The 27,920-nt window shown below is 42.6% G+C and overlaps 1 protein-coding gene across 3 annotated transcripts; it reads right to left on the bottom strand.

Moving 5' to 3' along the window:
- Nucleotides 448–7,754, bottom strand: ZNF572 (zinc finger protein 572). Of its 3 annotated transcripts, none has more exons than XM_005688852.3 (3): nt 7,361–7,754; nt 5,303–5,411; nt 448–4,630 (listed from the first exon to the last, which is right to left on the bottom strand). In XM_005688852.3, the coding sequence occupies exons 2-3, from the start codon at nt 5,376–5,378 to the stop codon at nt 3,120–3,122; spliced, it is 1,587 nt and encodes a 528-aa protein (XP_005688909.1). In that variant the 5' UTR covers nt 5,379–5,411; nt 7,361–7,754; the 3' UTR covers nt 448–3,119. The 3 variants fall into 3 exon arrangements, with proteins under 3 accessions (XP_005688909.1, XP_017914047.1, XP_005688910.1); XM_018058558.1 differs by having other exon boundaries at nt 7,417–7,754; XM_005688853.3 differs by having other exon boundaries at nt 7,639–7,754.

Raw genomic sequence — 27,920 nt, 5'->3', positions numbered from 1 at the left:
ATTATGCTGCTTGAAAGGAATTACGCAAACTCAAATACAGAATAAAAAGCAATTGAGTTTGTCATTACAGTGGTTACTGGCAAAGGTGGGGACTAATGTATAGGAGCAACTGTCACATAGACTATAATCCTCCCTGTCTCATCATCAGTAAGGAAACTTCTACAGCACCAAGAAGACCATCTGGTAGATTAAAACTGACTGGCTTAGAACAATGAAAGCAAACTTTTATCTCAGGTACTATAACAGAGATTTACACTTGCATACTTCTGGTAGGCTATAAAGCAACTGGGGAGTGAGTTCCTTGCTACATCTGTGAATATAAGCATTAACATGAACTTCCCCATTCCACTGTAGGGCTAAAATATCTAAGCCCCTACTTTGAGTAGGAAAAAATGAATACAGGAAGGAGTCTTCTCTTTAATTAAAAAGAAACTATGAAACACATCACTTGTTAATAAGAATGCTTTATTCATTCAGGTGCTGAATCCTTTGTGCCGGCAAGAAAAACAGAGAATACAGAGAATATTTACTTTTGGGGGAGCTAAACAAAGAACCTATTTGCTGACTCATTAAAGTGAGGCAAAGGCATCAAATAGGATTACATCTGACTACATTAAATTCGCCTTTTTTAAGTGACAAATATCTCTTCGGTTTTCTGAATTTTCAACTCAAAGAGAGTCTTACCAAATTTACTAATGAAGCCCATCCAAATCCATCTGAAATGTGAACATATATGCTTCTACGGGTATCAGGGTTTGTGAAACAGGTTTTGTATAATTGTGGGCAGTCGTAAAACACAGTGTGGGACAGTAATAGGACACAGGTCACACAGTTGTTAATCTTCAGATGCAAATTAACTAAAACTGAACTTGCTCTTTTGTTCTTTCTTGACTTAAACTGAGTCCTTTGTTTCATGAACAACAACAAAATTCAATAAGCCAAATCAAATCAAAGTGCTTTTGACAGTCTGCAGACTTAAAACACATTACACTTGTGCTTTTATAATACTTTATTCCTTGGGGTTCCTGAGGTTGACCATAAAGAATCCACAAGCAGGAAAGTTTGGGACTGTACTGTTGTTTCTGAAAATCTATGGAGGATATTTTTCAATTTGTTTCAATTAATAATAACTAACTACCATTTATTTAGACCCATATTTTAAGCACTGTGCTAGCTGCTTTGCAAACATTCATTTAACCCTTACCAAAACCATGCAATGTAGACATTCTATTTTACAGATGAGGAACCAAGTTCAGAGTGGTTACTTGCCACACATAATGGGCTCCATGATTGTGAACCACCCCAACAGCTACTTCTTTGCAATTGATCATTAATCAGACTCTCATCAAACTCTCAGTTGTCTGCGATAAAGAATACTGTATGTATACCTATGGCTGATTCATGTTGAGGTTTGATAGAAAATAACAAAATTCTGTAAAGCAATTATCCTTCAATTAAAAAATAAATTAAAAAAGAAAAAGAATACTGTAAACACTTATCCTCAGATACCACCGTTTAAGACAATTGGGGTAACACTGCCTAACATATAAAGGTAACAGGATGCTTGAGTAAGAGTCACACTAAAGCCAAAGATGCCCAGGTTTTCTCCCTTTCTGAAAGCAGAAAATCACCCCCAAAGACTTCTTGAATACCATTAACTATCAGCTTTGATTCATTTTTAAGTCCCCAAACAATATAAACAGACACAACTGCCTTGCCAGTACCAGGTGCATCACAGTCACGAAAGAAAATCCCCATGGGCTTCAGCTACCCACCAGCCACAGAGAGCCCTCTGCCCCCACTGTGATTGGCCCCTTCTGGCTCCACATTCCTAATATACCTCTCTACTTATTCTTCAAAAAATATATTTTTGACTCACAAAAAAAAAAAAAAAAAGATGAAATCCTGGGCAAGTTCTGACCTTCCTACACATCTACCTTTTTACAACAGCAGGGAAAAATGGAAGTGGGGACAAAGGAAATATCTTAATCTTTTACAACACACCATTCCCATTGGACAAATGAACAGGGAGAATAGTGTCTTGGTTACCAGATCCACATACCATGTATGTCAAGAGGCAAAAGCAAACTGCCAAGACTGGAACTTAGGAATCTGGGGCTCCAGTGGCAAACTGTCCCTGGACACTGGCTCAGACTCAGTGAGTTAATTAATAGAAAAAGAACCCAGTGTCTTTGATCTGATGAAGAATTATATAATAGGAAAACTGAGGTAAAAGGACCACTTGACAGAAAAATTCAAAACATAATTATGAATCCTACCTCTTAATCTGACTTTGGCCAAGACAACGGGATCATATCTCTAGATAACTGAGATGGTTGAATCTAAAACATACAATCATCAAAACAGTGAACCTCTAGACCTAGTGCCTTCCAAACTCTATCTACTCCTAGACTATACTGGAATTCCTCTTGGAGAACAGAATCTTCAGAGCACATTTCCTACAGTCTTATAAGAACTGTCAAGAATGATGATCTCGAAAGGATTTTTTGTGATATTTAAAACAGCAGCCCCCAGTGGCTACTGAGCATTCAGCAAGGGGTTTACGTGACTAAAGAACTCAATTTTAAATTTCATCTTACTCAATTTAAACTTAACTATCCACGTGTGGCTACTGGCTGTTGAACCAAACAAAGCAGTTCTAAAAGTTAATTTTCAGCAAATCATATATTTGAAAAAAATTAGTCTTAAGACTCAACAAAACAGCCAGGAAATCACATTATCTGTTCAAAAAAAATCTCTCTCTGGGCAAACCCATAGGACAGCAATGATCTGTCACCACCCAGTCAGGCAACAGGAAATAAGATTCAATGACAATCTCATCTTTAGTCTCCCAGGATTTCTCTCCATGTTCTCCTTTGAAACTATTACTGTCTTACCTTAAATAAAAAATATTCTTATTTCTCTCCATCACTGGCAGTATCTCTCTCTGGGCAAATCTGGTAACCTGATAATCTGGGTCTTCCCAACCTTTAAGCTGGGAAGTTGACTTTTCCCACATATTTTGGCAAACAAACCAAATAAATTTTGCAACAGTGTGATCTGAGAACATCTTAATTGTAATTTTTGATAAGAAAAGAAAAAGAAACAGACTTTAGGACTCAGGAGGGAGATGAACTTGGGATCGTAAATGAAGGGATGAGTGCTATTTCCCCAGAATAGTTTTTCCAAGTCCATTCATGAGGAAAATCTTCCATTTCAGGAGACTCAAAAGATTTTCCCACATGAATTTTCCGATGCTGACTGAGGTAGGCACTTCGGCTGAAGCATTTCTCACAGTCAGTACATTTGTAAGGTTTTTCTCCCATGTGGGTCCTCCGGTGCCTGATAAGGTTAAAGCTCTGACTGAAGCACTCACCACAGTCAGGACATTTATAAGGTTTCTCTCCCGTGTGTGTCCTTTGGTGAATCACCAGGGTGGAACTCTGACTAAAAGTTTTCCAACACTCAGAACATCTGTAAGGTTTTTCTCCTGTATGTGTTCTCTGATGTCTTATGAGATGAGAGCTGAGGCCAAAACTCTTTCCACATTCACAACATTTATATGGCTTCTCTCCTGGCTGGATTCTGCATTCTTCTATTAGGCTATAGTTCTGACTCAAACTTTCTTCATATTCAGAACTTTGATAGGTTTTGTCATCTGTGTGCATTTTCTGATGTGTAACCAGGTTTGAACTTCGACTGAAATTCTTCCCACATTCTATACACTGATAGGGTTTTTCTCCTGTATGTATTCTTTGATGCTTGATTAGAGTAGAATTACAACCAAAGCTTTTTCCACATTCAGGACATTTATAGGGCTTCTCACCAGTGTGTGTCCGCTGGTGCCGAATCAGACTAGAGCTCTGACTAAAACTCTTCCCACAGTCGGGGCACTTATAAGGTTTTTCTCCAGTGTGGGTCCTCTGATGTTCTACAAGCACATAACTATGGCTGAAGCATTTCCCACAAACCGGACATTCATATGGTTTTTCACCTGTATGTGATCGGTGATGCTGAATAAGGTGAGAGCTGCTGCTGAAACTCTTCACACACTCGGGACATTTATATGGTTTCTCTCCCGTGTGAGTTCTTTCATGGATAATAAGATGGGAAGTGTTGCTGAAGCTTTTCCCACATTCACCACATTGGTAGGGCTTCTCGCCTGTGTGTATTCTCAGGTGCTGAATCAAGTGAGAGCTGTTACTGAAGCACTTCTCACACTCAGAACATCTGTAAGGTTTTTCTCCTGAGTGGGTCCTCTGGTGAGTTCGAAGATGAGAACTATTACTGAAGCTTTTCCAACATTCAGAACATTTGTAGGGTTTGTCCCCAAAGGATGGGTTCTGTTGGCCAGCAGGCCCAGTATGTTCTCCTGGACTCCATCCCCAGTGACTGGGTTGTTCCTCCTCTTTTTCTGTACAATTTCCCTGATTCTCCCAGTTGCTATCATTCTCAGAGGAATCATCACATTCAGTTTTACCTCCTTGGGACCCTGTCAACAGTATTTCTTTTGTGTCTTCATCCTTACAGTTTTCTGGGCCATCACTTCTAGACCATTTTGAGGCTCTCTCTTTATCTGCCTTGGAGTTACTGCATGGAACAGTTTTCAAATTATTCTTACTTTCATCTCCTGCAGGAATAAACAAATACTCTAAACATTCCCTAGTCTCTGCCAGGGGCAAGAAATTCTGAATTACAGTGGAAGAGAGGGAATAACAAACTCAAACCTAGTAAAATGTTTTAGATTTTAAAAGTGTTTCCAGAAGAATATTAAACAATTATTTGTTGGGGGGAAAAAAGTATTCTACAGCTAGTTTTACTTCTTTTACTCAATGTGTTCATCAGAAGCAGGTGAATTTTTTGTATTTATAACAACAGTAATGAAGTGTCTGGTCAGTTCTCATCAATTGCCATGGTAGATATCAAATTATTAATAAAAATAAGTTCACTGAATTTTATTCTAGAAGACTTTAAAAGGTGAGAGAAAGAACAGTATCTGAGGTAAAAGCTAGACAAAAATATTAGTTAAAATCTGAGCAAACAAAGAAATAGCAACGCCCACTACTTATTAAGAATGGTAGTTTTGCATATAGTGTATCAGTATCTTTAAAAATATGTGAGACAGATATTATCATTCACTTTTCTTAAAGATGAGAAAACTGAAGCTAAAAGAGTTTTAATAGCTTGTGACAGACCAGGGAAATCAAATTAAAGTCTGTCTCATTCTAATGCCCTGATTTTTCTATACATTCTACAGCATGTCTTAAATTCCTAAAGGATTCAGATCTTCTTGATCTCTCACCTGTAATAGTGCTTTTCAAACTCTCCTTTGTGAAGCCATTAGAATCTGAGACCAATAGTTTTTGCTCTTGTTCCATCACAATGATCAGTCAGATTAGGGATCAGAAATCCTGTAGAAGGAAGCAAGTTATGTTTAAAGGCATTTGTTAACATTTCTCCTTTCTTCCTTCCAACCACTGCAACACAACAACTGTTAAGCACTTAATGTTCTGCGGACCATACTGAACGTAAGAAACATGGGCTTTTGAAATCCTTTCAGAAAACCTAACCTCAGATTCAAGTTATTTAGGATTAAGCATTAACCCAATTTACCTTTCCCAGGGAAATAATTTAAAAATTAAACCTTTGCAATAAAGTCAGAGGATCAAGGTTTAAAAATAGAATAAATATTAATACTGTCCACTTGGAACTCAGAAACACTTTTGGTTGAAAAACTGAAGTAGTTTTTTGGAAAAGGCATCAATAGTAAGACTTTAGGAATCGATATGCAGGTATAAGAAGCAGCTTAAGAGAAACTGTTTAGTTTACAAAGAATAAGTGGGTCCTTGACAGAAGGATGAAACTTTTGAAGTTAATTTAAAACAAAAGTTAGGATTTACTTGACTAGGAACAATAAATTCAGACAAAGTACAGCTAAAATAATTACAGCCAATAATCTCTAAATATAAAAGGGAGGCTAACAAGGGACCTCTTCCTTGTCTCTTACTCTCTATCATAATCACAATATCCCTTTCAGCCTAAGCTTTATCTTCTGGACCCAATTACAACCCCTGACCTACTTGAGGGACTGGAAGGCAATTATATATGGACTTGGCATCCACTTTAGGATATAAAAAAATAGCACAATTCAAGAAAAATGGGAGCTTAAAAGGCACACACATAGAAAATAAAAGACATATTTTTCAATCTATTACTGCCTATTATGTGTCATGCAGTGAACAAGATACCTTACACATAACACTTCTCATGTAATTCTTACAAGAGCTCCCTCAGGGGTATAAAAATATTGCTGTTGTTATTTAGCTCCTAAGTCATGTCCAACTCTTTCGCAACCCCATGGATTGTAGCTCACCAGGCTCCTCTGCCCATGGGATTTCCCAAGCAAGAATATTGGGGTGGGTTGCCATTTCCTTCTATAGGGGATCTTTCCCAACCCAGGGATAGAACCTGCATCTCCTCCATTAGCAAGTGGATTCTTTACCACTGAGCCCTCAGGAAAGCCTTGTATAAACAGGTAACAGCATGTTACAGGTGAACAAAACAGACATTAAGAAACTTTCCCAAGGTTACACAACCAGAACTTGGTAGAGCAGGATTCAGTCCCAAATTTGCTGGACACTGAATTTAATATTCTTGTCTATTAGAGTAAACAAGTAGAAAAGAAAGCAGAAACTGGGCATAATTCCAACCAGCAAATGATCAGGACTTTTATTTTGTAATATATTAACTTCCATCAACAGCACCTCCCCTACTGCCTGCACCACAAGCCTTTGTGGGATCTTAGTTCTCCAAATAGGGATTGAACCCCAGGCCCTGCAATGAGAGTGCCAAGCCTTAATCACTGGTCTGCCAGGGAATTTCTATATTGACTGCATTTTTAGAAAACCAATTTATATCCCTAGACCTTATATCAAAAGAAACTGACATTCTCTAAAGCACCTTCAATATACATGAAACTTGTATAAATTACAAGTACGCCCAATGTTTGTGCAGGGAAAAAAACATACACCTGAACGAAAAAAAAAAATTGTTCAAATGGAATATGTTTTACCATCGGAGTTATTACATACTTCTGTCACAGTCCTTACAAAAGAAGCATTAGTCTATGTAAGATACCCGTGCTACCATTTTCCCTGCTAAGAAACTTATTAATTTTGGTAACAGAGGAGCCCTCAGGAACACTGGCTCAGCAAAACAGTAGCAAACTTAAGGCCACAGTTGGTATTAAAAGGCTGTCCCTAAGATGTCACGCCACGAAGGCTGTTTTTACTGCCTAGAGCAAAAAGGTAATTAAGAACGGGGCAGGGCTTCGGCTTAAAGACTCCCAAAGAAAACGCACTGCCTTAAGCTTAGCTTTAAAAAGCGCCGCCTGGGAGCACAGGTCGGGTACACTACGGTGAGTTCCAGGGAACAGATCGTCTCCAGTCGACACGGTCCTTCCAGGGACATCGCAGGGGAGGGAGGCGCGGTGGCCCGAGCCGCTGGAGATGCTGGGCCTTCGCCCTTCACAGCAGCGGCAGTCCTTTGCAGGATGAACATTGCAGCCTGGGCGACGCAGCTTCCGCTCCTCCTACCCGAAACCCTCGGCTCCGTCCCCCTCCCCGAGAAGGAACTCACTGTTCTGGGGGCTACATACAAGGCGCCCCGCATCCCCAGCAGGCCCGGGACTAGGAGTCCATTCTACTTCTGACCCCACCAACCTAGTGTCCTAACCTCTCAAACCCGGAAGTCAGAAACAGGAAGTTCCCCCTTCTCCCACAGTGAGCTTGATGGAGCCTCTCTAGAAAACAGTGATGGCTGGCTCTCGTTGATCTTAACCCTTAGGGTCCCGGACAAGAAGGAGTGTGCCGGTGGTATTCCTCTTCCTTGTGGACACGTTTGCCGACTTTGATTCGCATCCCTCACATTTATCAGGTACCTTATAATAGGGGACCGGTTGGAGCTGATATTTCTCCTTATCATCGGGGCGTCATCAGATTTCTCATCATCACTGGAATTAAAATAAAGCGAGTGTTTGTTAAGCGCCGACTCTGTTCCCACCGCTGTGAACTGGGAGGTATATTTAGCCATCTGTGAAACAGGGAGCGAAGGCATCCATCCACATATAAAGCAACTAGTTTACGTTGTTGTTTTATGTTTTATATGTTTTACAGAGGCAACGTTATGAATAATATTTGGTGAAACAAACTCTCCTCTTTCATTACAGAGAAACTAGAAATCAATCCCTTCATTTCCCCCACATCAGTCTAAGCCTTCACTGCAACCATCTCTTCCCTCCAATTACAACAGCGGATTGGTCCTTCGCATTTTAAAGGAGCCCTCCACTGCCGGTCACTTTCCTTCCTACCTTCATGGGATCCGTACACTATCAACTAAACTCCTAACTCTCCCAACCACCATCCCCAAATAGTCCTTCAGTTTCTTTCTTATTTTTAAACGCCTGACGTTTCCATTTTATCATTTCCCACTCATGCTTTAACTCATTTCTCCTCTAGTAAAGAAAACAATAAATCACTAAGATCATCAATGACCTCTGCGTTCTTAGCACATTAGTATTTTTTGGTTCCCAAGTCCTCTTTCAGGAGTTTTGACACTGCTTTCTTCTAGAAACACTCTTTTGAGGGGACACTGCACTCTCCTCACTGTCCTCCAACAACTCCAGTCAGTCCTGTCAAGCCTGTGTGTGAGCATGTGCTCAGTCATGTCTGACTGCAACCCATGGATGGTAGCCCACCAGGCTCCTCTCTCCATGGGACTTCCCAGGCAAGGATACTGAAGTGGGTCACCATTTCCTTCTCCAGGGTACCTTCCCAACCCAGGAACTGAACCCATGTCTCCCAAGTCTCTTTCATTGGTAGGTGGATTCTTCACCACTGAGCCACCTGGGAAGCCCCTCACTTCCAGGACCCAGGGACAAAGACCAGCCAAATTCTTGTTATACAACAGGAACCAATCCAGTCCTTCTTCCCTGCATCCTTCCAATTGCCTCACATGGTGAAAAGTGCCCCACCACTGCTGATTCTCTGGCACTATCAACACCACCACCACCACCACCACCACAACCACCAATAGGAAGAAACTCCTCTCTGCTCTTTTCCACAGCCCAGGAATAACTCATGTGTCTGAGAGATAAACTTGGTACTTGCTATGGCGCAAATTGTGCCCCTCACCCCAACTCATATGCTGAAACACTTAAACACCCAATGTGATGGTATTAGGAGGTGGGGCCTTTGGGAAGTAATTGACGAGGTCATGAGAATGGGACCCTCATGATGGGATTAATGCCTTTATAAGAAAAGGCACCAAAGATTGATATTCCCCTCTCCCCTCATCACACATCCTCTCTCTCCATACCATGTGGGGGCACATATTGGCACCCTGATCTCAGACTTTCGACTTTCAGAACCATAAAGAAGTAAATTTCTGTTGTTTAAGCCACCCAGGATATATGGTATTTTGTTGATCTGATTACATGAGCAGAGCAGCTCATACTAAATTGTCCATTGTCAGGTTTTATCCTTTGCAGGGATATTTAAACCAGAAGGTGGTTTAAAAGATGGAATCCCTGATTTGCAAATGGGGCAAGGCCATGTCATGAAAAGCAGCCTGATGTCCTAATCAGCAAGTTCTTTGCCTCACATACAAGATTTGTGACTCTTAAGTAAGAGATCAAACCTTAGCCACAGTGACTTGGGTGTGATGATATGCGTCTTCCCAGGTCAGAGGATTACTTATTTTTAGTGGTGGGCTTTCCGGTGCTTTCAGCAGATCTTTGGCTCCTTTTTTTTTTTTTCATCATCTCTCCTCCCACTTCTCCCTGCATTATTTGGCCTGAGAATATGTGCCAAGAATTTCTACTGAAATAATCCCTGCTCCAAGTGCCCATGACTCAGCACCTCCAGGGTGGGTTCTAATGGAATACAGACTCAGTTTAAGGAATATGTATGAGCTGGCACAGAGCACCAAAGATATCGGAAACCAAAAACCATAAATTTCCAAGGCAGAGGACAATTTATTGAAACAGATGCCAAAGAAACTGCAACATCTTTTTTTCAAAATGGGTGGGAGGGATGGGTGTTTGGGTTGGGAAGGAAAAGAAATGTCTGTATGGATTTTATTCTGGTCCAGAGAGTAAAGGGGATCAACAGCTCAGAGTCTAGATTGTCCCTTTCTCATACTAGCCTGGAATGCTCTCTCCTTGGTCACGTTAAATGCTCAGAATTCTAAACTGTCAGCAGGTGGCTCCAGAGGCAGCTGTTTGGTGAAACTGCCACAGTTTAGTTCAGTTCAGTTCAGTCGCTCGGTCGTGTCCGACTCTTTGCGACCCCATGAATCGCAGCACGCCAGGCCTCCCTGTCCATCACCAACTCCCAGAGTTCACTCAGACTCACGTCCATCGAGTCAGTGATGCCATCCAGCCATCTCATCCTCAGTCGTCCCCTCCTCCTCCTCCTGCCCCCAATCCCTCCCAGCATCAGAGTCTTTTCCAATGAGTCAACTCTTCACATCAGGTGGCCAAAGTACTGGAGCTTCAGCTTTAGCATCATTCCTTCCAAAGAAATCCCAGGGCTGATCTCCTTCAGAATGGATTGGTTTTATCTCCTTGCAGTCCAAGGGACTCTCAAGAGTCTTCTCCAACACCACAGTTCAAAAGCATCAATTCTTCGGTGCTCAGCCTTCTTCACAGTCCAACTCTCACATCCATACATGACCACTGGAAAAACCATAGCCTTGACTAGATGGATCTTAGTCGGCAAAGTAATGTCTCTGCTACATTCCTCCTTAAATCCTATTCATTTTAGATCTTAGAACAGATACTATTGACTTTTATGATATTCATTTGTCAAAAAAAATCTATTCAATCTAGGGAGGACTATATAGATAACTCTTTAAGTCTCTCTGCCGGTGCTTCACAGTGTATTAATTTAGGATAAGCAAACTCTGAAAGAGAGGTGATATTATCAGCTTTACCTCATGAAAGAAGTACCGCACTGGATTTCTCTTGGAGTTGGTTCAGAAAGTACTTTTTGGGATTTCCCTGGTGGTCCAGTGGTTAGGACTCAGTGTTTTCATCGTCAAGGGCCTGGGTTCAATCCCTGCTTGGGGAACTAAGATCCCAGAAGCCATGCAGCATGGCCAAAAAATAAAAAGTACTTTTTGCAAAGAATCATCTCACCTGACATCAGATGATCACTTAAACTGGTAGGTAAACAGGCATTTACAATCAAGTAAAGTAGTTGTGAAAATACTCAATATTGTAGACCATCCTCTTAGGATCCATTGTGAATAGATCAGACTATCTTTGGTTATCTTTGATTGGTGCTACTGGTAGTTAGTTTGGCAAGGGCTATGAATTGAATTGTCTTCCCTTGAAGTTTGTATGTTGAAATCTCAACCCCTCAGTGTGACTATATTTGAATACAGAGCTTTTAAGTAGGTAATTTGGGTTAAATGAGCTCATAAAGGTGGGATCCTGATTCAATAGGACTGATGTCCTTACAATAAGGGACAAACACCAGGGTCCTTACAAGAAGGGACAAACACCAGGGTCCTTACAAGAAGGGACAACAAAGAAAAGGCCATGGGAGGACCCAGCAAGAAGACAACCGTCTGTAAGCTAAGAAGGGCCTCGGGATAAATCAAACCGTTGACACCTTGGTGTTGGACTTCTAGACTCTAGAACGCTGAGAATTACATTTCTGGTGTTTAAGCCATCCAGCCTGAGAGATTTTGTTATGGAGGCCCTGGCAAGGAAGACAGCAAGGAACAGGAATGCTAAATTCCCTACCAAGTGCAGGATGGCTTGGTATTACCTAGACAGCATATGAAAAAGCAGAGACATTACTTTGCCAACAAAGGTCCATCTAGTCAAAGCTAAGTTTTTTCCAGCAGTCATGTATGGATGTGAGAGTTGGACTCTAAAGAAAGCTGAGCACCAAAGAATTGATGCTTTTGAACTGTGGTGTTGGAGAAGACTCTTGAGAGTCCCTTGGACTGCAAGGAGATCCAACCAGTCCATCCTAAAGGAAATCAGTCCTGAATACTCATTGGAAAGATGGATGCTGAAGCTGAAACTCCAATACTTTGGTCACCTGATGTGAAGAACCGACTCATTGGAAAAGACCCTGATGCTGGGAAAGATTGAAGGCGGGAGGAGAAGGGGATGATAGAGGATGAGATGGTTGGATGGCATCACCGACTTGATGGGCATGAATTTTAGTAAGCTCCGGGAGCTGGTGGTGGACAGAGAAGCCTGGCATGCTTCAGCCCATGGTGTCACAAAGAGTCGGACACGACTGAGCGACTGAACTGACATACTAAAATACTGTCTTGTCTCAAATGCAAATAACACCGAGAAACACCAATCTGGCCCCAACTATTCATCTTACAGATGACTCTATTAGACTTATCTTTGAGGCAAAGCACCTTGTTTTATTTACATTGTTCCATCAGGTGTTGACACAGTGTCTGGCACTCAGTATGAGCTTAATAATCATGAGGGTGTGAGATCTTTCTAATTATTCGTGTGCTTATTGCGTTTTACCTTTCTTTATTCCAGTTCACCTGAGCCATTCTTCTGCTTGAGGGTGATATACAACTTATTATTGAGAGACTAAAAAGATAGACTGGGATAATATTTAGCTTTTGACATTCAAAAATAAGACTTTGCTGCAAGACAACAATTGTGTTCCTTGCTAAGCACCTGTCTTGAGAGAGGATTTTTAAAAGTCCTTTAGTGTATCAAGGGCCTGGTCTGGGACTCAGGCAAAGGAGTTCTTCCTCAGAAGTTCCAGGAAGAATGTGAAGCCATGTGGCTGAAGGCCAAGAACTTTAGTTTGGAAACAGTCACACTAGAAGCAGGGAGCTATTGCCCACTCTGTCCTTTCCTGGCCCAACCTCCCATCTAAAAATTGCATCCCAGTCACTTATGATCATTCTATTCTGTACTTGTTTCTTTGCTTATCATTTTTCTCTATGATTAGAATGTCAACTGCAAGAGGCAGTTCTTTGTCTATTTAACTACTATTGTATTCCCAGCATCAGAAACATACCTGGCAGCTCAATAAATATTTACTGAACGGAATGAATGTGTTTTCTTTTCTCTTCATTTCCCTTTCACATCCAAAGAAAGAGAAGAAGAAATAATTTGAGAGGATATTTTTTAAAGCTTTTGAATTCATTCACTGAATTTCTCTACTTGCTGAGGAAATCCTAAGAACTTCATAAAACTGCATACTGAAAGATTTAAAGAAGAAGCATCTCTTAACAGCTCTTTGTTCTTCTCTTCATTCTGCTTCCCTGTGTTCCTTTGCAGTTTATACTGTGAAAAATGACATCTCTAGTGGCATTGGGCCACTAATTGTTCAGAAAGTACAGATTTTTTTTTTTTTTTAAAGCTGATGTTCTGCGTGCCTGCCTGTTTCTGGCAAGCAAACCTGGGGATATTTTCCATGAATGGTGAAAGGTTTCCTTTCTCAGTAGGGGCACCTCATGGGTCCTAAATCCTAGTGGAGCTGCCCAGAGAAGTATGTCATGTCCCTGAAGGACATCACACCTCCTTGTTCATCATCTCTGTGGGGAGCAGGTATGGGTAAAAAGATGAAGATATGATTCTGAACTATAAAGCAATTTTATCAGGAAATCCTGTGTTCAAATCACCAACTTTGGGCAATGAGTGTTGGGACTTTTCTTTGCCACCAAAGAATAAATGTTTTAGGAAACATCAGGCCAAATGGTCAAGAATGTGGATTCAGACAAAGGATGTGGACCATCAGATTCTTTGTTTATTAGTAGCCAGAAAAATCAATCATGTTCCTTTGGGATGAATTCAATGGAGATTATTTATCAGGGTTGGGGAGGGAAGGAAGGAAGGGAGATCCACAAAGGGTGTGGCCCCTTACCATATGACATCTGCATAATATTAAGTGCGTGTGCAGAGCAAGTCCTTTGTTACCTAAGACAGCCCTTGTTCTAAAATGGATTCTCTTCACCTGCATAAAGGAGAGACTTCCTAGTGAGGTACTGGAAAATAGGATGAAATAATTGCTCCTGATCGATACTGGCTCTGCAGTGGCCACAGGATTGGAAAAGGTCGGTTTTCATTCCAATCCCAAAGAAAGGCAATGCCAAATAATGCTCAAACTACTGCACCATTGCACTCATCTCACACGCTAGCAAAGTAGCGCTCAAAATTCTCCAAGCCAGGCTTCAACAGTACGTGAACCATGAACTTCCAAATGTTCAAGCTGGATTGAGAAAAGTCAGAGGAACCAGAGATCAAATTGCCAACATCCCCTGGATCATCAAAAAAGCAAGAGAGTTCCAGAAAAACATGTATTTCTGCTTTATTGACAATGCCAAAGCCTTTGTGTGGATCACAACAAACTGTGGAAAATTTTGAAAGAGATGGGAATACCAGACTACCTGACCTGCCTCTTGAGGAATCTGTATGCATATCAGGAAGCAACAGTTAGAACTGGACATGGAACAACAGACTGGTTTCAAATAGGAAAAGGAGTACGTCAAGGCTGTATATTGTCACCCTGCTTATTTAACTTATATGCAGAATACATCATGAGAAATCCTGGGCTGGATGAAGCACAATCTGGACTCAAGATTGGCAGGAAAAATATCAATAACCTCAGATATGTAGATGATACCACCCTTATGGCTGAAAGCAAAGAACTAAAGAGCCTCTTGATGAAAGTGAAAGAGGAGAGTGAAAAACTCTACATTCAGAAAACTAAGATCATGGCATCTGGTCCCATCACTTCATGGCAAATAGATGGGGAAACAGTGGCTGACTTTATTTTGGGGGGCTCCAAAATCACTGCAGATGGTGACTGCCGCCATGAAATTAAGACACTTGCTCCTTGGAAAAAAAGTTATGACCAACCTAGACAGCTTATTAAAAAGCAGAGACTTTGCTTTGCCAACGAAAAGGAGAAACATTACTTTTTCCGTCTAGTCAAAGCTATGGTTTTTCCAGCAGTCATGTATGGATGTGAGAGTTGGACTATAAAGAAAGCTGAGTGCCGAAGAAGTGATGCTTTTGAACTGTGGTGTTGGAGAAGACTCTTGAGAGTCCCTTGGACAGCAAGGAGATCCAACCAGTCCATCCTAAAGGAAATCAGTCCTGAATATTCATTGGAAGGACTGATGCTAAAGCTGAAACTCCAATACCTTGGCCACCTGATGCGAAGAACTGTCTCACTGGAAAAGATCCTGATGGTGGGAAAGACTGAAGGTGGGAGGAGAAGGGAATAAAAGAGGATGAGATGGTTGGATGGCATCAGTGCCTCAGTGGACATGAGTTTGAGTAAACTCTGGGAGTTGGTGATGGACAGGGAGGCCTGGTGTGCTGCACTCTATGGGGTCTCAAAAGATTCGGACACAACTGAGCAACTGAACTGATCTATACTGTCATCATAAAAAGAACTTTCAGCTGTGTGCTAGTGCAAAGCTGATCCAGTGCTTTTAAACCAGTATGTCATTTATTCCTCATTACAAATTTGCGAAGAGAACAGAGCAGGATCCATGTCTATTTTGCAGACAGGAAAACTGAGGTTCTGAGAGGGTAAGGGAAGTTGCCTGGGCCCATGGCCCAGGGGTGTAGGTGGGTCTAGAGCCCTGGTCTTCCAGCCTCCACTCTTCGTGTGTCTTGCGCTGCTTCAGGAAGCAGTATAAATAAAGCAACCATATGATTTATCATCCAAAACTGCATGCTTCAGAAAGTGAAAGCAGCTCTATGAAGGATTATTCTGAGACAATAACTGGGAACCTGGACTGTCTTGGGAATACTTGGGTGAATGGTGGCCTTAATCATAGGGAGGGGCAGACCCCTCTTCCTGAGCAGAGTGCCCTGGACATTGCCCTGCTCATCTGTTTTCTTTGGCAGGAGACATAAATCTTCATCTCTTTTTTTTAACACAGGTGCCTTTTCAGTTCTGAACAACACAGTTCAAAAAAAAAGAAAAAAACCAGACCTGGTTGGGTCAAGTAATGAAGAACCAGTTCTCTCTTGTTTTGTGCCACTGTGTCTAATCAGTTTGGACCCCAAAGCTTGAGAAAGGTAATCAGCACTTGGAAGACGCAATGGAAAAGGAAGAAAAAAACAGATAACATGGCTTCTGCAGGACGAAGAGTAAGAGGCTGATGAAAAGGAGAGGACAACATGGACAACGTACAGTCTGAGAGCTAGGCAGCAAGCAGCTTGGGTATTATCCGTGTCCATGTCCTTCGACTGGGAAATGCAGGTTCTATCATGTGGATAAGACCATAGGGCTTCCTAGAGTGAGCACAGATTGCCCCATCTGGCTGGCTAGATCATTTGTGTCCTGGTCACCATCAATTTCTCAGTGGTCACTGCAATATCTGTTATGGCAAGAACTTGCTTCCGGATATAGTTACTTATACAAAAGTGCATGGCAAGGACTTCGCTGGTGGTCCAGTGGCTAAGACTCTGCACTCCCAATGCAAGGGGCCTGAATTTGATCCCTGGTCAGGGAACTAGATCCCACATGCCACAACTAAGAGCTTATGCACTGCAACTAAAGACTCTGCCTGTTAAAACTAAGACACGGTGCAGCCAAATAAAGACTTTTTAGAGTACATGCTAACCGTGATTAGTAATTACATTTCTAATACCAACATATAATGCTTTGCTGAATGCTTTTATAATTTTTACATTTTTTATTACTATTTTAAGTTCATACATGTAAAAGTGCTTAAAACAATGTCTAGCACATAATAAATACTATGTAAGAATTTTCTTTCATCATTGTCATTACTATTTCATTTGATTCTCACAAACACCCACAAAATAGGTTGGCCAGATATGACAGAGAAGAAAATTAAGCACAGCTTGGTTAAGTTTATTTTCCACTGTTACCCAGCCTATCAGTTTCAACAGCATGACCCTGGTCAGAATTCTCTGGGTTCAGCTAAGAACAGTATCTTCTGTCCTCTGAGCCCATAATTTTAGCATACGAGTACAGACTCTGAAATCATACCGCATAGGGTTAACAGAAGCTGGTGCCTTAATAGAAGTCCTTGCATGTGTCTTACAGAATAGCAGATAATAGAACAGCATATTAAAACCCCTCTGCTTATAACCTGTCTTTACTTAATCAAGCCTGCTTTAATTGTTTTTCCTTTCTTAAACTGCACACCCTCCAAGCTTCATGTAGCCCAGGTAGTATATCATCAGACTTCTTAACCACCCTTATAGACAATGCCTCTTGACAAATGGTTCACTATAATAATGGGCAGGAGAAGGCTTAAGTTGTTTTCCAGGAAACTGGAGTCACCTTCTGCCCCAGCTCAAGCCAGCTAAGATTCGTTGGGACCACCAACCCCACAACTGGGCCTGTGTAGTCGTCCAATGAGTGAACTTTTGACATCAAAGGGCTTAAAACTCCACCCTCAGGTCGTGCTAAGTGTCTCTATTTTTGAACATGCATCCCAGAAAGGAAGCTGTAACCAGGTTTGTCTGCACAGGACACCAATCATCTCCCCTTTCCCTTCCTCCAACCCACTCTCCCTATGTCACAGACCAGCCTGCTTCTTTAGCCCACAAAACTCTCAAGCTCCTCACCTTTCAAGAGGTGGATCTGTGACCTGTTCTCCTGTCTCCTTGCTTGGCTGCCTTGTGAATAAACTCTTTTTCAGCTAGAAACCTCAGGGTTTGGCTTGCTGTGAGGTGGGCAAAGGAGCCTGGTTTGGTAACAGCTCCCTCCTGTTTCCCAAAGTAACATACTCTGGGGACGCTTAGCTATTTGGAACCTTGAAGCAAGCTTGCCTGCCCTCAAAAGCTCAGGGCATCCTAAGGCCACAGTGTGACGGGGTGACTGGCCGTGTCAGTGAGCGGTGCACCCTAACTCACTCTCCATCACCGATGCAGTGAAAGCAACAACCCCTTCACCGTTTCGGGCCCACCCTCTGTAGCTGTGTTTGCAAAGGGAACCAAAGGCATCTGTCAGAACACATTCCTGCTGCATTTCTTCAAAAATAAAAATAAAAAAAACACTCCATGGGCTAGGAAAGGTTTGTCCTCTCTCAGTCACATAGGAGTGCACTGCTGTCGCTTGCTGAGTCCTGACGTCTATCATTTTCCAACACTGAAAGTGGAGATGAAGTGAAATCAAAACAAAAGCAAGCTGAAGTTGTTTCTGGAGTATATGAAGACAGATGACCAAAAGCCTATCTTTAGAGTAAACGGAAAAGCAAAGGGAAAGGTCATCTTTCATTGAGCACAAAGGCTCAGTGTGGGTGCACCCCTTGAGAGAGTTCACATCTGAGTACGGAGCCAGCCCAAGATCAAAGCCTTTGAGAATTAGATGTGGAAAGCAGACTAGTGGGGGCCCGTGTTTGATTCTGATGAATTTACAAGGCTGTGAGATCTTGTTGTGGGCTTCTCTGGAAAGGTCCAGTTTGGACCTGGAGGTGAAACTTTGCCAGTGTCTTAGGGTTTTCCAGAGGAACAAAACCAACAATTTGTGTGTGTGTGTGTGTGTGTGTGTGTGCACGCGCGCGCACGCGCATAGGCATGTTGTTGTTATTTAGTCGCTAAGTCACGTCTGACTCTTTGTGACCCCATGGACTGCAGCCCACCAGCTCCTCTGTCCATGGGATTTCCCAAGCAACAATACTGGAGTGGGTTGCCATTTCCTTCTCCAGGGGATCTTCCCAACCCAGGAATCAAACCTGCGTCTCCTGCATTGGCAGGTGGATTCTTTACCACTGAGACACCAGGGAAGACCATATATATACATACATATATATATATATATGTACACACACACACATTCCTTTTATTATAATAGCTATATATGTATGTATGTATCTACCTATCTGTCTCCTGTTGGTCCTGAAGGCTACAAGTCCCAAGATCTGCACACAGATTCAGCAAGCTGGAGACCCCGTAGAGCCAATGATTTAGTTTCAGTCTCAGTCTAAAGTCCTGGAACGCAGGAACAGCAAAGTTTGGGTCCAAGTTTCAGTTTGGGTCCAAGATGGGAAAAAGCACCACTGTCCTAGGGCAAGGCTGTCAGGTAGAAGAATTCTTTCTTGTGTGTGTGTGCTGTGTCTTCATTGTGGTGTGTGAGACTCTCCTGTTGCGCAGCACAGGCTCTAGAGCGCATGGGCTTCAGGAGTTGTGACACATGGGCTCTCTAGTTGTGGCGTGTGGGCTTAGCTGTCCAGTGGCGTGTGGGATCTTAGTTCCCTGATCAGGGACTGAACCCACGGTTCCCTGCATTGGGAGCTGGCTTCTAAACCCTGGACCACCAGGCAAGTCCCAGAAGAGAGAACTCCTACTCAGGTGAGGGTCAGCCCTGTTGTTCTCTTCTGGCTTTCAACTGATTGGATGAGGCCCACACATATTACAGAGAAAAATCTGCTTCACACAGTCTATTGATTTAAATGTTAAACTTATCCAAAGCACCCTAACAGAAACACCCAGAATAAAGTTTGGCTAAATATCTAGGCACCTGGTAGTGCAATCAAGTTACACGTAAAACTAACCATCACAGTTGGTATCATAGACAAAGGGAGTCATTTGGGAACTGCTCTAAGCAGAAATCAGTGCTCCTGAAACACACATGCAGGGAGACCTATAGCTGGCCAAGGCCTTTTTGTGGAAGGCTCGAACTCAGGGGACATGTAAGGGAAATGAGGACCGCACATCAGCCCACCGAGGGGAACTAGCCCTGCCACAGAGTACTGCTGATGCTCCTGAGCTGAAAGTTCTTAAATCTGTTTAAAAGTCTCGTCTGAAAAATGGGCTATATTTACTGCTAAAATAATTAGAAAATCTGAGAAAAGAAATTGCAATCAGAATTCTATCAATAATCATAGCAAATATTAAACCTTCATGGTTTCTTCCATTTTTTATTCGCTTATTTATAGGGTTTTTTTTTAACATATGGGTTTTTATATATTGTTGTTGAGTCACTAAGTTGTGTCTGACTCTTTTGTGACCCCATGGACTGTGTCGTCTGCCATGCTCCTCTGTCCATGGGATTTCCCAGGCAAGAATACTGGAGCAGGTTGCCATTTTCTTCACCAGGGGACCTTCCCAACCCAGGGATTGAATCCATGTCTCCTGCACTAGCAGGTGGATTCTTCACCACTGAGCCAAAAGGGAAGCCCAGGGTTTTATATAGTTGTAGACAAAACTGTATAGGGAAAATTGTGTTCTGTGTTGAGAATGTGTTATACTTGACCACAGGCAGATTTGTTCCTTGGGAGACATGTGGCACTGTGTGTCTCTGTTGGTTTTCACAACAAGGCAGGAGGGTGTGTTTCAGGCCCACTGGTACAGGCCAGGGATGCTGCTAAACACGCTGCAATGCACAGGACAAAACCACACACCCCCAACAAAGAACTCTCCCATACGAATGTTGAGAAATTCTCTTATACTTTATAAAACTACTATATATACAGTGCTCAAAATTACTACATTGTCTCTGAACTAAATTAGTCTATGCGTTAGGTTTTTGGCACATTGTGGGTACTGAATGAAACATTAATGAATGAGTAATATTCCGTTGAGTTAATATGAAGAAATTTCCATAACTATCCCCCAATTATTGGACATTCAGTTCAGTTTAGTCTCTCAGTCATGTCCAACTCTTTGTGACCCCATAAATCGCTGCACACCAGGCCTCCGTGTCCATCACCAACTCCCGGAGTTCACTCAGACTCACATCCATCGAGTCGGTGATGCCATCCAGCCATCTCATCCTCGGTCGTCCCCTTTTCCTCCCGCCCCCAATTCCTCCCAGCATCAGAGTCTTTTCCGATGAGTCAACTCTTCGCATGAGGTGGCCAAAGTACTGGAGTTTCAGCTTTAGCAACATTCCTTCCAAAGAAATCCCAGGGTTGATCTCCTTTAGAATGGACTGGTTGGATCTCCTTGCAGTCCAAGGGACTCTCAAGAGTCTTCTCCAACACCACAGTTCAAAAGCATCAATTCTTCAGCGCTCAGCCTTCTTCACAGTCCAACTCTCACATCCATACATGACCACAGGAAAAACCATAGCCTTGACTAGATGGACCTTTGTTGGCAAAGTAATGTCTCTGCTTTTGAATATGCTATCTAGGTTGGTCATAACTTTCCTTCCAAGGAGTAAGCGTCTTTTAATTTCATGGCTGCAATCACCATCTGCAGTGATTTTGGAACCCAAAAAAATAAAAGTTTGACACTGTTTCCACTGTTTCCCCATCTATTTCTCATGAAGTGATGGGACCAGATGCCATTCAGATCTTTGTTTTCTGAATGTTGAGCTTTAAGCCAATCTTTTCACACTCCTCTTTCACTTTCATCAAGAGGCTCTTTAGTTCCTCTTCACTTTCTGCCGTCAGGGTGGTGTCATCTGCATATCTAAGGTTATTGATATTTCTCCTGGCAATCTTGATTCCAGCTTGTACTTCTTCCAGCCCAGCATTTCTCATGATGTACTCTGCATATAAGTTAAATAAGCAGGGTAACAGTATACAGCCTTGACGTACTCCTTTTCCTATTTGGAACCAGTCTGTTGTTCCATTAAGGTTAAGAAATTTTGCTACTAAAAAGTTACAATGCAATGAATATTATGCAAATATCTTAAGTTGAAATACATTTTTTAGATTAATTCTCAGTTGTGAAATCAAAGGTTCACTTGCAGAAGAGGAAACTGGTAATATTTTGTGATCAATAGTGCATGCTTTAGATTCCTGAAAGCGGAAACTTGCCTTATTTAATGTTTTATGGTCCATAAAACTTAATGCAGTGCCTTGCATACACAATATCTCAGTAAGTGTTCATTTAATATTAATTTTTATCATGTTAAGGAAGCATTCCTCAAGATACAGTTTACTGAGAAATTTTTTTTTTAATGAGGAGATCATATTTTCTTCTTTGATCTATAAAACATTAACATTAACCAATTTCCTTGTATTCTTGAAATTAATTCTACTGGATCATAAGTATTTGCCTGTTTATATACTGACTGAGTGGAGCTGTTGGTGTTTCATCTCAGTTTTATTCCAGGAGAGATTGGTTTACACTTTTATTTTTGCGCTATCTTTTCTTAGACAGGTACAAAGGGAGAGATATGGTGGCAAAATGTCCACACAGAATGGAGAAGCCACAGAAGGAAGCAGATGAGAAAGTCACCTGGAGAGAAAGATGTACCGTGGAGAAAAGAATCCATCATATCTTAAACGCATGCCTCACTTTTTGGTGTCTTTAAGCTCCTTTAAAAGGGTCTTTTAAAGAGAGCATACAGCTAGTTATAAAAAAGAAAAAAAGCATGATGCCAAACTAACATAAATCTCTCTAATTAAATAAATGGATGAATAAACAAGTCTTTCATCCTGGAGGAATTTATTCAATGTACTCCCATATATCAATTATTCAATTAATGTGAAGGACTTAACGTATCCAGCCATTGTGTTAGATGCTATGGCTATCATGGGGAGTAAGTCATTCTGTCTAGCGGATGCTGCCACATCTTGGGACACTCACTAGGTAATGCTACTCTTTAACCTAAAGTGCTAGGGGGAAGTAAGTGGTTTCTTAAATTACAAAATTAACATATGCTTAATGCAAAAGAGAGAGAGAGAAACATCAAGAAACTTACATACATCATGGTTCCATTACCATATATAAAAATGTGTAACAGGCTTCCCTGGTGGCTCAGTGGTGAAGAATCTCCCTGACAATGCACGGGATGGGGGTTCAACTCCTAGTCTGGGAAGATCCCACATGCCACAGGACAACTAAGCCTAAGCGCCACAACTGAGACCGGCGAGCCTAGAGCCTGTGCTGCGTAAGAGAAACACTACAATGAGAAGGCCGTGCAAGGCAACGAGGAGTAGCCCCTCCTCGTCACAACCAGAGAAGGCATGCAACAGCAACAAAAGCCCAGCACAGCCAAAAATAAATAAACCTTTAAAAGATGTATAACAAATCTACAATACAGTGGCTAACAAAATTTATCATTCTTTTTCAGAGTACTAGGCCTGCAGAGCTCAGTGTGGCAGCTCTCAGTGTGCCTCAGATACTGGTGGTCAGAGGACGTCTTTTCCCTCCTGATCCTTCCACATGACTAGCTTGGGTTTCCTCACAGCATGGTGGCTTCAGGGTACTCGCACTTCTTACATAGCAGTTGGCTTCTCTATGAGCAAGCACTCTGAGAGACACAAGCAGAGGCGGCAAGGCTCCTTGGGACCTAGCCCCAGACATAGCCTGACTTCAGTAGTATTCTGTTAATCAGTGCAGTCAAGAGTCAGGCCACATGTGAGGGGGCAGTGGAACAGGCTGCAACTCCGGCTCGTGTGTAGAGGGGAGAAGGAAACCATGGTGCTCAGCCGTGTTGGAGACAAGCCACCATAATCACCTCTCCTTGTCAGGATGACTCTTTAGTAATTTTCTACATAACCAAAATATAGGTGTTTAAATCAGGACATTAACATTTGATGATGGCAACTATCTAATTCTCAGAACTCTACTCAAGTCGTGTCAGTGATGTCAACAAAAGAACCCAGTTCAGAATCACATGCTGCGTTTAGCTGAGACCCATAGATGAGGAGGGGTTCCAAGGACAAGCACTGGCCAGTGCAAAGCTCCTGCCATGGACAGACTTGGAGGTGTTCAAAGCACAGCTAGAGGACCAGACTGGGCTGGAGCATAGGATGAAGAGGAGAGTAGTAGAGATGAGGGTGGAGAAATGGAGCCCAAATCGTGAAGGGCCAGGAGGCAGAGGTAAAGGAGCACAGAGCTTGCTCTAAGCACAGAGAATCCAGGGAGAGTTTCCAGCAGGAGGAGTAAGACATTCTGATATGAATGTTGAAATCCCAGGGTGGGAGTCAGGCCAGGAGAGACTACAGGTGAGCCCCAGCTTCAGAGCTCAGTCCTATTCCAATGGGGCTTCCAGTCCACATTTGTGAGGGAGCCAGGAGCTAATGACAAGGAGTCACCTCCAAAAAGAATCTGTGGGATTTTTAACATCCCTATGCTTGCTGTTTTTGTAATCTCAATTTCCATAAACTCATGGACTTCTCCTTGGAGAATGAGGCAATAAGGTGGAGCTGGAGATAAGATATCTTGAGGAATGGAGTAGCAGGCAGCTAGCCAAGGGGAGGAAAAGCAGCTAAGGCTCCAGAGTCTGCAGTCAAAAAAAAAAAGGAAACACCAGAACCAGCAGGTTTGGGCTTGAGAAACATAAAGGCAAGGAGACAAAAAGGGAACTTTTATATCTAATTACACCCACCTTAGCCAGGCTCTTCCAATAGTATCTGATCACACTGTCAAATTAACACCTCTACATCACTTACTCACATTTGACTCACTCTGCTTGATTTTGGCAGCAGGATCTGACAGGGACAGCGGGTTTTATTGGTGACAGGGAACCAACTTGAGGTACTTAAAATGCAGTGCTGAAAACCAGAGTGGAGAATGATTTTATTCTAATAGGTTGTGGAGATTTCTGAATGCAGAGGGACCAGCTGAAAAGTGGGTCGAGCAAGCCAGGCCCCCAGTCACTGATGACTTGGGTCAGTTGGTGTAAAAAGGAAACCAACCTGAATGCAAGGGAAAGAGCAAGCTTCGAGTCTTCTTAATTTTCCTACTGGTTTTTCTGCCTGGATTGTGAATATTACTCCATGTCGTCTGAAGGCACATTTTGTTTTCATCTCCAAGTTCATGAATGCTATGCTCAGCATGTGACACTTACTCAGCGGAGGTTATAAAATAATTCTTCAGCAAAGAAATAGGCCAGAGAATTAAGTGGGTGAACAAAAATAGGTCATGGCATGAAGATGGACGGGCTGCTGGCCAAAGCTCTGGAGCCCGAGGGCAGCCATCTGCTGGGGCACCAGGCAGTGCCCATCTCCACTGTCCAGGCTCATTCCCACTTCTGGCCAAAAGCCTGTCCTAGAATGATGGTGCAGAAAACAGCCACTGCCTCTCATCGCCTTGGGAAAGCAGGATCTTTCTGTTGTTTAGCCACCTTAAAGGGCAGAATTCCACCTCAGCATTCAAATCCTGGCTTGCTAGTTCTGTGACATTGTGACACTGAATTTTTTTGTTGTTGTTGTTTGTTTGAGTCTCAGCTTTTTTCTCTGTAAAACAGAAGGTGATAATTCTTACCTAGGATTTTGAGAGTAGGTACTCAATTGACAATGTATTTTGCATACAGAAAAATAGTGATAGCATGTGACACCCAGCTTTGCCACTCTGCAACCACCTGGGCAAGCTATTTAAAACTCCATGTGCCTCCGTTTCCCCACTAGCCATGTGGGGGAATGATCAAATATAAGCTATCTCATACAGTGTTAGGCGATTTAAAGGAATTAATATGGGGAAAGTGCTGGGAATGGTCTGGCACATATGTATCAGGTTTCTGCCTCCTGCACCCACTTTAGCATCCATGTTGCGACTTCCCCATGTTTCTAAGAATGAAACCATCTGAAAATGTTCAGGTAGAAACAACTCATGGAATTCCCATCCTGACAACTGCCTCTTGGATTTGTGTTTCTCTTTCTTAGAAAAACATTGTTGTCATCAGAATTTCCAGTGAAGTTCCTGAACACTTAAGTTGAATAAGAGTCTTGTGGGGATTTCCCTGGTGGTCCAGTGGTTAAGACTTCATCTTTCAACGCAAGGGATGCAGGTTCGATCCCTAGTCCAGAAACTGAGATCTCACAGGTCACAGGGCAACTAAGCCCACATACCTCGACTAAAGAGAGAAGCCTGTGCACCGCAGTGAAAGATCCCATGTGCTGCAGCTAAGACTCAACGCTGTGTGCGCTGTGCTCAGTCACTCAGTCGTGTCTGACTCTTTGTGACCCCATGGACTGTAGCCCGCCAGGCTCCTCTGCCCGTAGGATTCTCCAGGCAAGAATATTTGAGTGGGTTGCCGTTTTCTCCACCAGGGACTCTTTCCAGGGATCAAACCTGCATCTCTTACATCTCCTGCATTGGCAGGCAGGTTCTTTACCACTAGAGCCACCTGGGAAGCCCAAGAGCCAATGAAGTTAAAAATAAATATGAATATATAGATATTTTTTAAAAAGGCTTGTTTTAGGCCAGTGCTCATTGCCTTCTATGCTTTCCTACTTTTCATCAGCCCATCCCCCCTGCCACTTGCTAACATGTGGCATGATTCCTTGTGGCTTCCAGGGAGGGTGGTGGTCACCGGTGAGGCTTGAGCCTCTGCCTCATTCAGCTGCTAGAATGTCTGCCTGCAGTAGATGTAGAGGTGAGAAGGGTCCAGAGAGGCACCAGCTCCAGTAGGAGGCAACCTCTGAGGGGCTCTGCATGAACAGCTTCCTCATGCAACTTTGTTGACCCATCAAAGGAAAAAGGCAAAGTCTGAGGAACTTAATGCCAACTTTAGGTCAAGGTGTCAACCACGAGGAACACCTACTCACTATGCGTTAGGGTGCATCGTCTCGTACACATTCTGTCAACAAGATTCCTCAGAGCAAAGGGGTGGTTGAACGCACAGGTGTTGGCCGTGACCTGGAACAACACTCCAGAGGAGAAAAACATGCTGGAAATTGATCTTTTGGGGGTGGGAAGGAAAAGGACTGGATGAATAGTTGCTTCTCCTTCCCCTGGGAACGGCAGAGTTGTCTGGGTTGTAATTTAGGAGGCAGGTGTCAGGGAAGAAAAGTTCATTATGACTCTAAAGGACTTTGACAGGACTCTAAAGAACTGTAAAACAACAGTGGCAGCTGACATATCCTGACAGCTTCAGGTCAGGTTTTTCACAGCAGGTTCTGGAGAAATGCATTGGTCTACTGTTCGAACTAGAGGAAGAGCAAGAAGAGACGTCTCCTAAACAAATCTTTCAGCTTGCATATTTAGGCTCCCAGACTATGGCACAGCCACATTTCTGAGCTCAGAGTCATGGCAAAGAGGCTGAATAGCTGTAAATGTGACAATGGGTTTGGAGGAAAAAGAAAGGGTTCAAGAAATGGATCTCTCTACACTAGCCTGTGTGGATCACAATAAACTGTGGAAAATTCTGAGAGAGATGGGGATACCAGACCACCTGACCTGCCTCTTGAGAAATCTGTATGCAGGTCAGGAAGCAACAGTTAGAACTGGACATGGAACAACAGACTGGTTCCAAACAGGAAAAGGAGTACGTCAAGGCTGTATATTGTCACCCTGCTTATTTAACTTCTATGCAGAGTACATCATGAGAAACGCTGGACTGGAAGAAACGCAAGCTGGAATCAAGATTGCCAGGAGAAATACCAATAACCTCAGATATGCAGATGATACCACCCTTTGGCAGAAAGTGAAGAGGAACTAAAAAGCCTCTTGATGAAAGTGAAAGAGAAGAGTGAAAAAGTTGGCTTAAAGCTCAACATTCAGAAAACGAAGATCATGGCATCTGGTCCCATCTCTTCATGGGAAATAGATGGGGAAACAGTGGAAACAGTGTCAGACTTTATTTTTGGGGGCTCCAAAATCACTGCAGATGGTGACTGCAGCCATGAAATTAAAAGACACTTACTCTTTGGAAGAAAAGTTATGACCAACCTAGATAGTTTATTCAAAAGCAGAGACATTACTTTGCCAGCTAAGGTCCGTTTAGTCAAGGCTATGGTTTTTCCAGTGGTCATGTATGGATGTGAGAGTTGGACTGTGAAGAAGGCTGAGCGCCGAAGAATTGATGCTTTTGAACTGTGGTGTTGGAGAAGACTCTTGAGAGTCTCTTGGACTGCAAGGAGACCCAACCAGTCCATTCCGAAGGAGATCAGCCCTGGGATTTCTTTGGAAGGAATGATGCTAAAGCTGAAACTCCAGTACTTTGGCCACCTCATGCAAAGAGTTGACTCATTGGAAAAGACTCTGATGCTGTGAGGGATTGGGGGCAGGAGGAGAAGGGGACGACCGA

This window comes from Capra hircus, chromosome 14 (genome assembly GCF_001704415.2).
Source record: "Capra hircus breed San Clemente chromosome 14, ASM170441v1, whole genome shotgun sequence".
Lineage (NCBI taxonomy): Eukaryota > Metazoa > Chordata > Mammalia > Artiodactyla > Bovidae > Capra > Capra hircus.
This window is presented reverse-complemented; position numbering and strand designations above follow the sequence as displayed.

Bases quoted from the DNA above. Each gene is read 5' to 3' on its own strand.
- ZNF572 (XM_005688852.3), bottom strand. From the start codon at position 5,378: ATGGAACAAGAGCAAAAACTATTGGTCTCAGATTCTAATGGCTTCACA. The intron at 4,631-5,302 runs GTGAGAGATCAA...TTATTCCTGCAG, and splicing joins TTTGAAAAGCACTATTACAG to GAGATGAAAGTAAGAATAAT.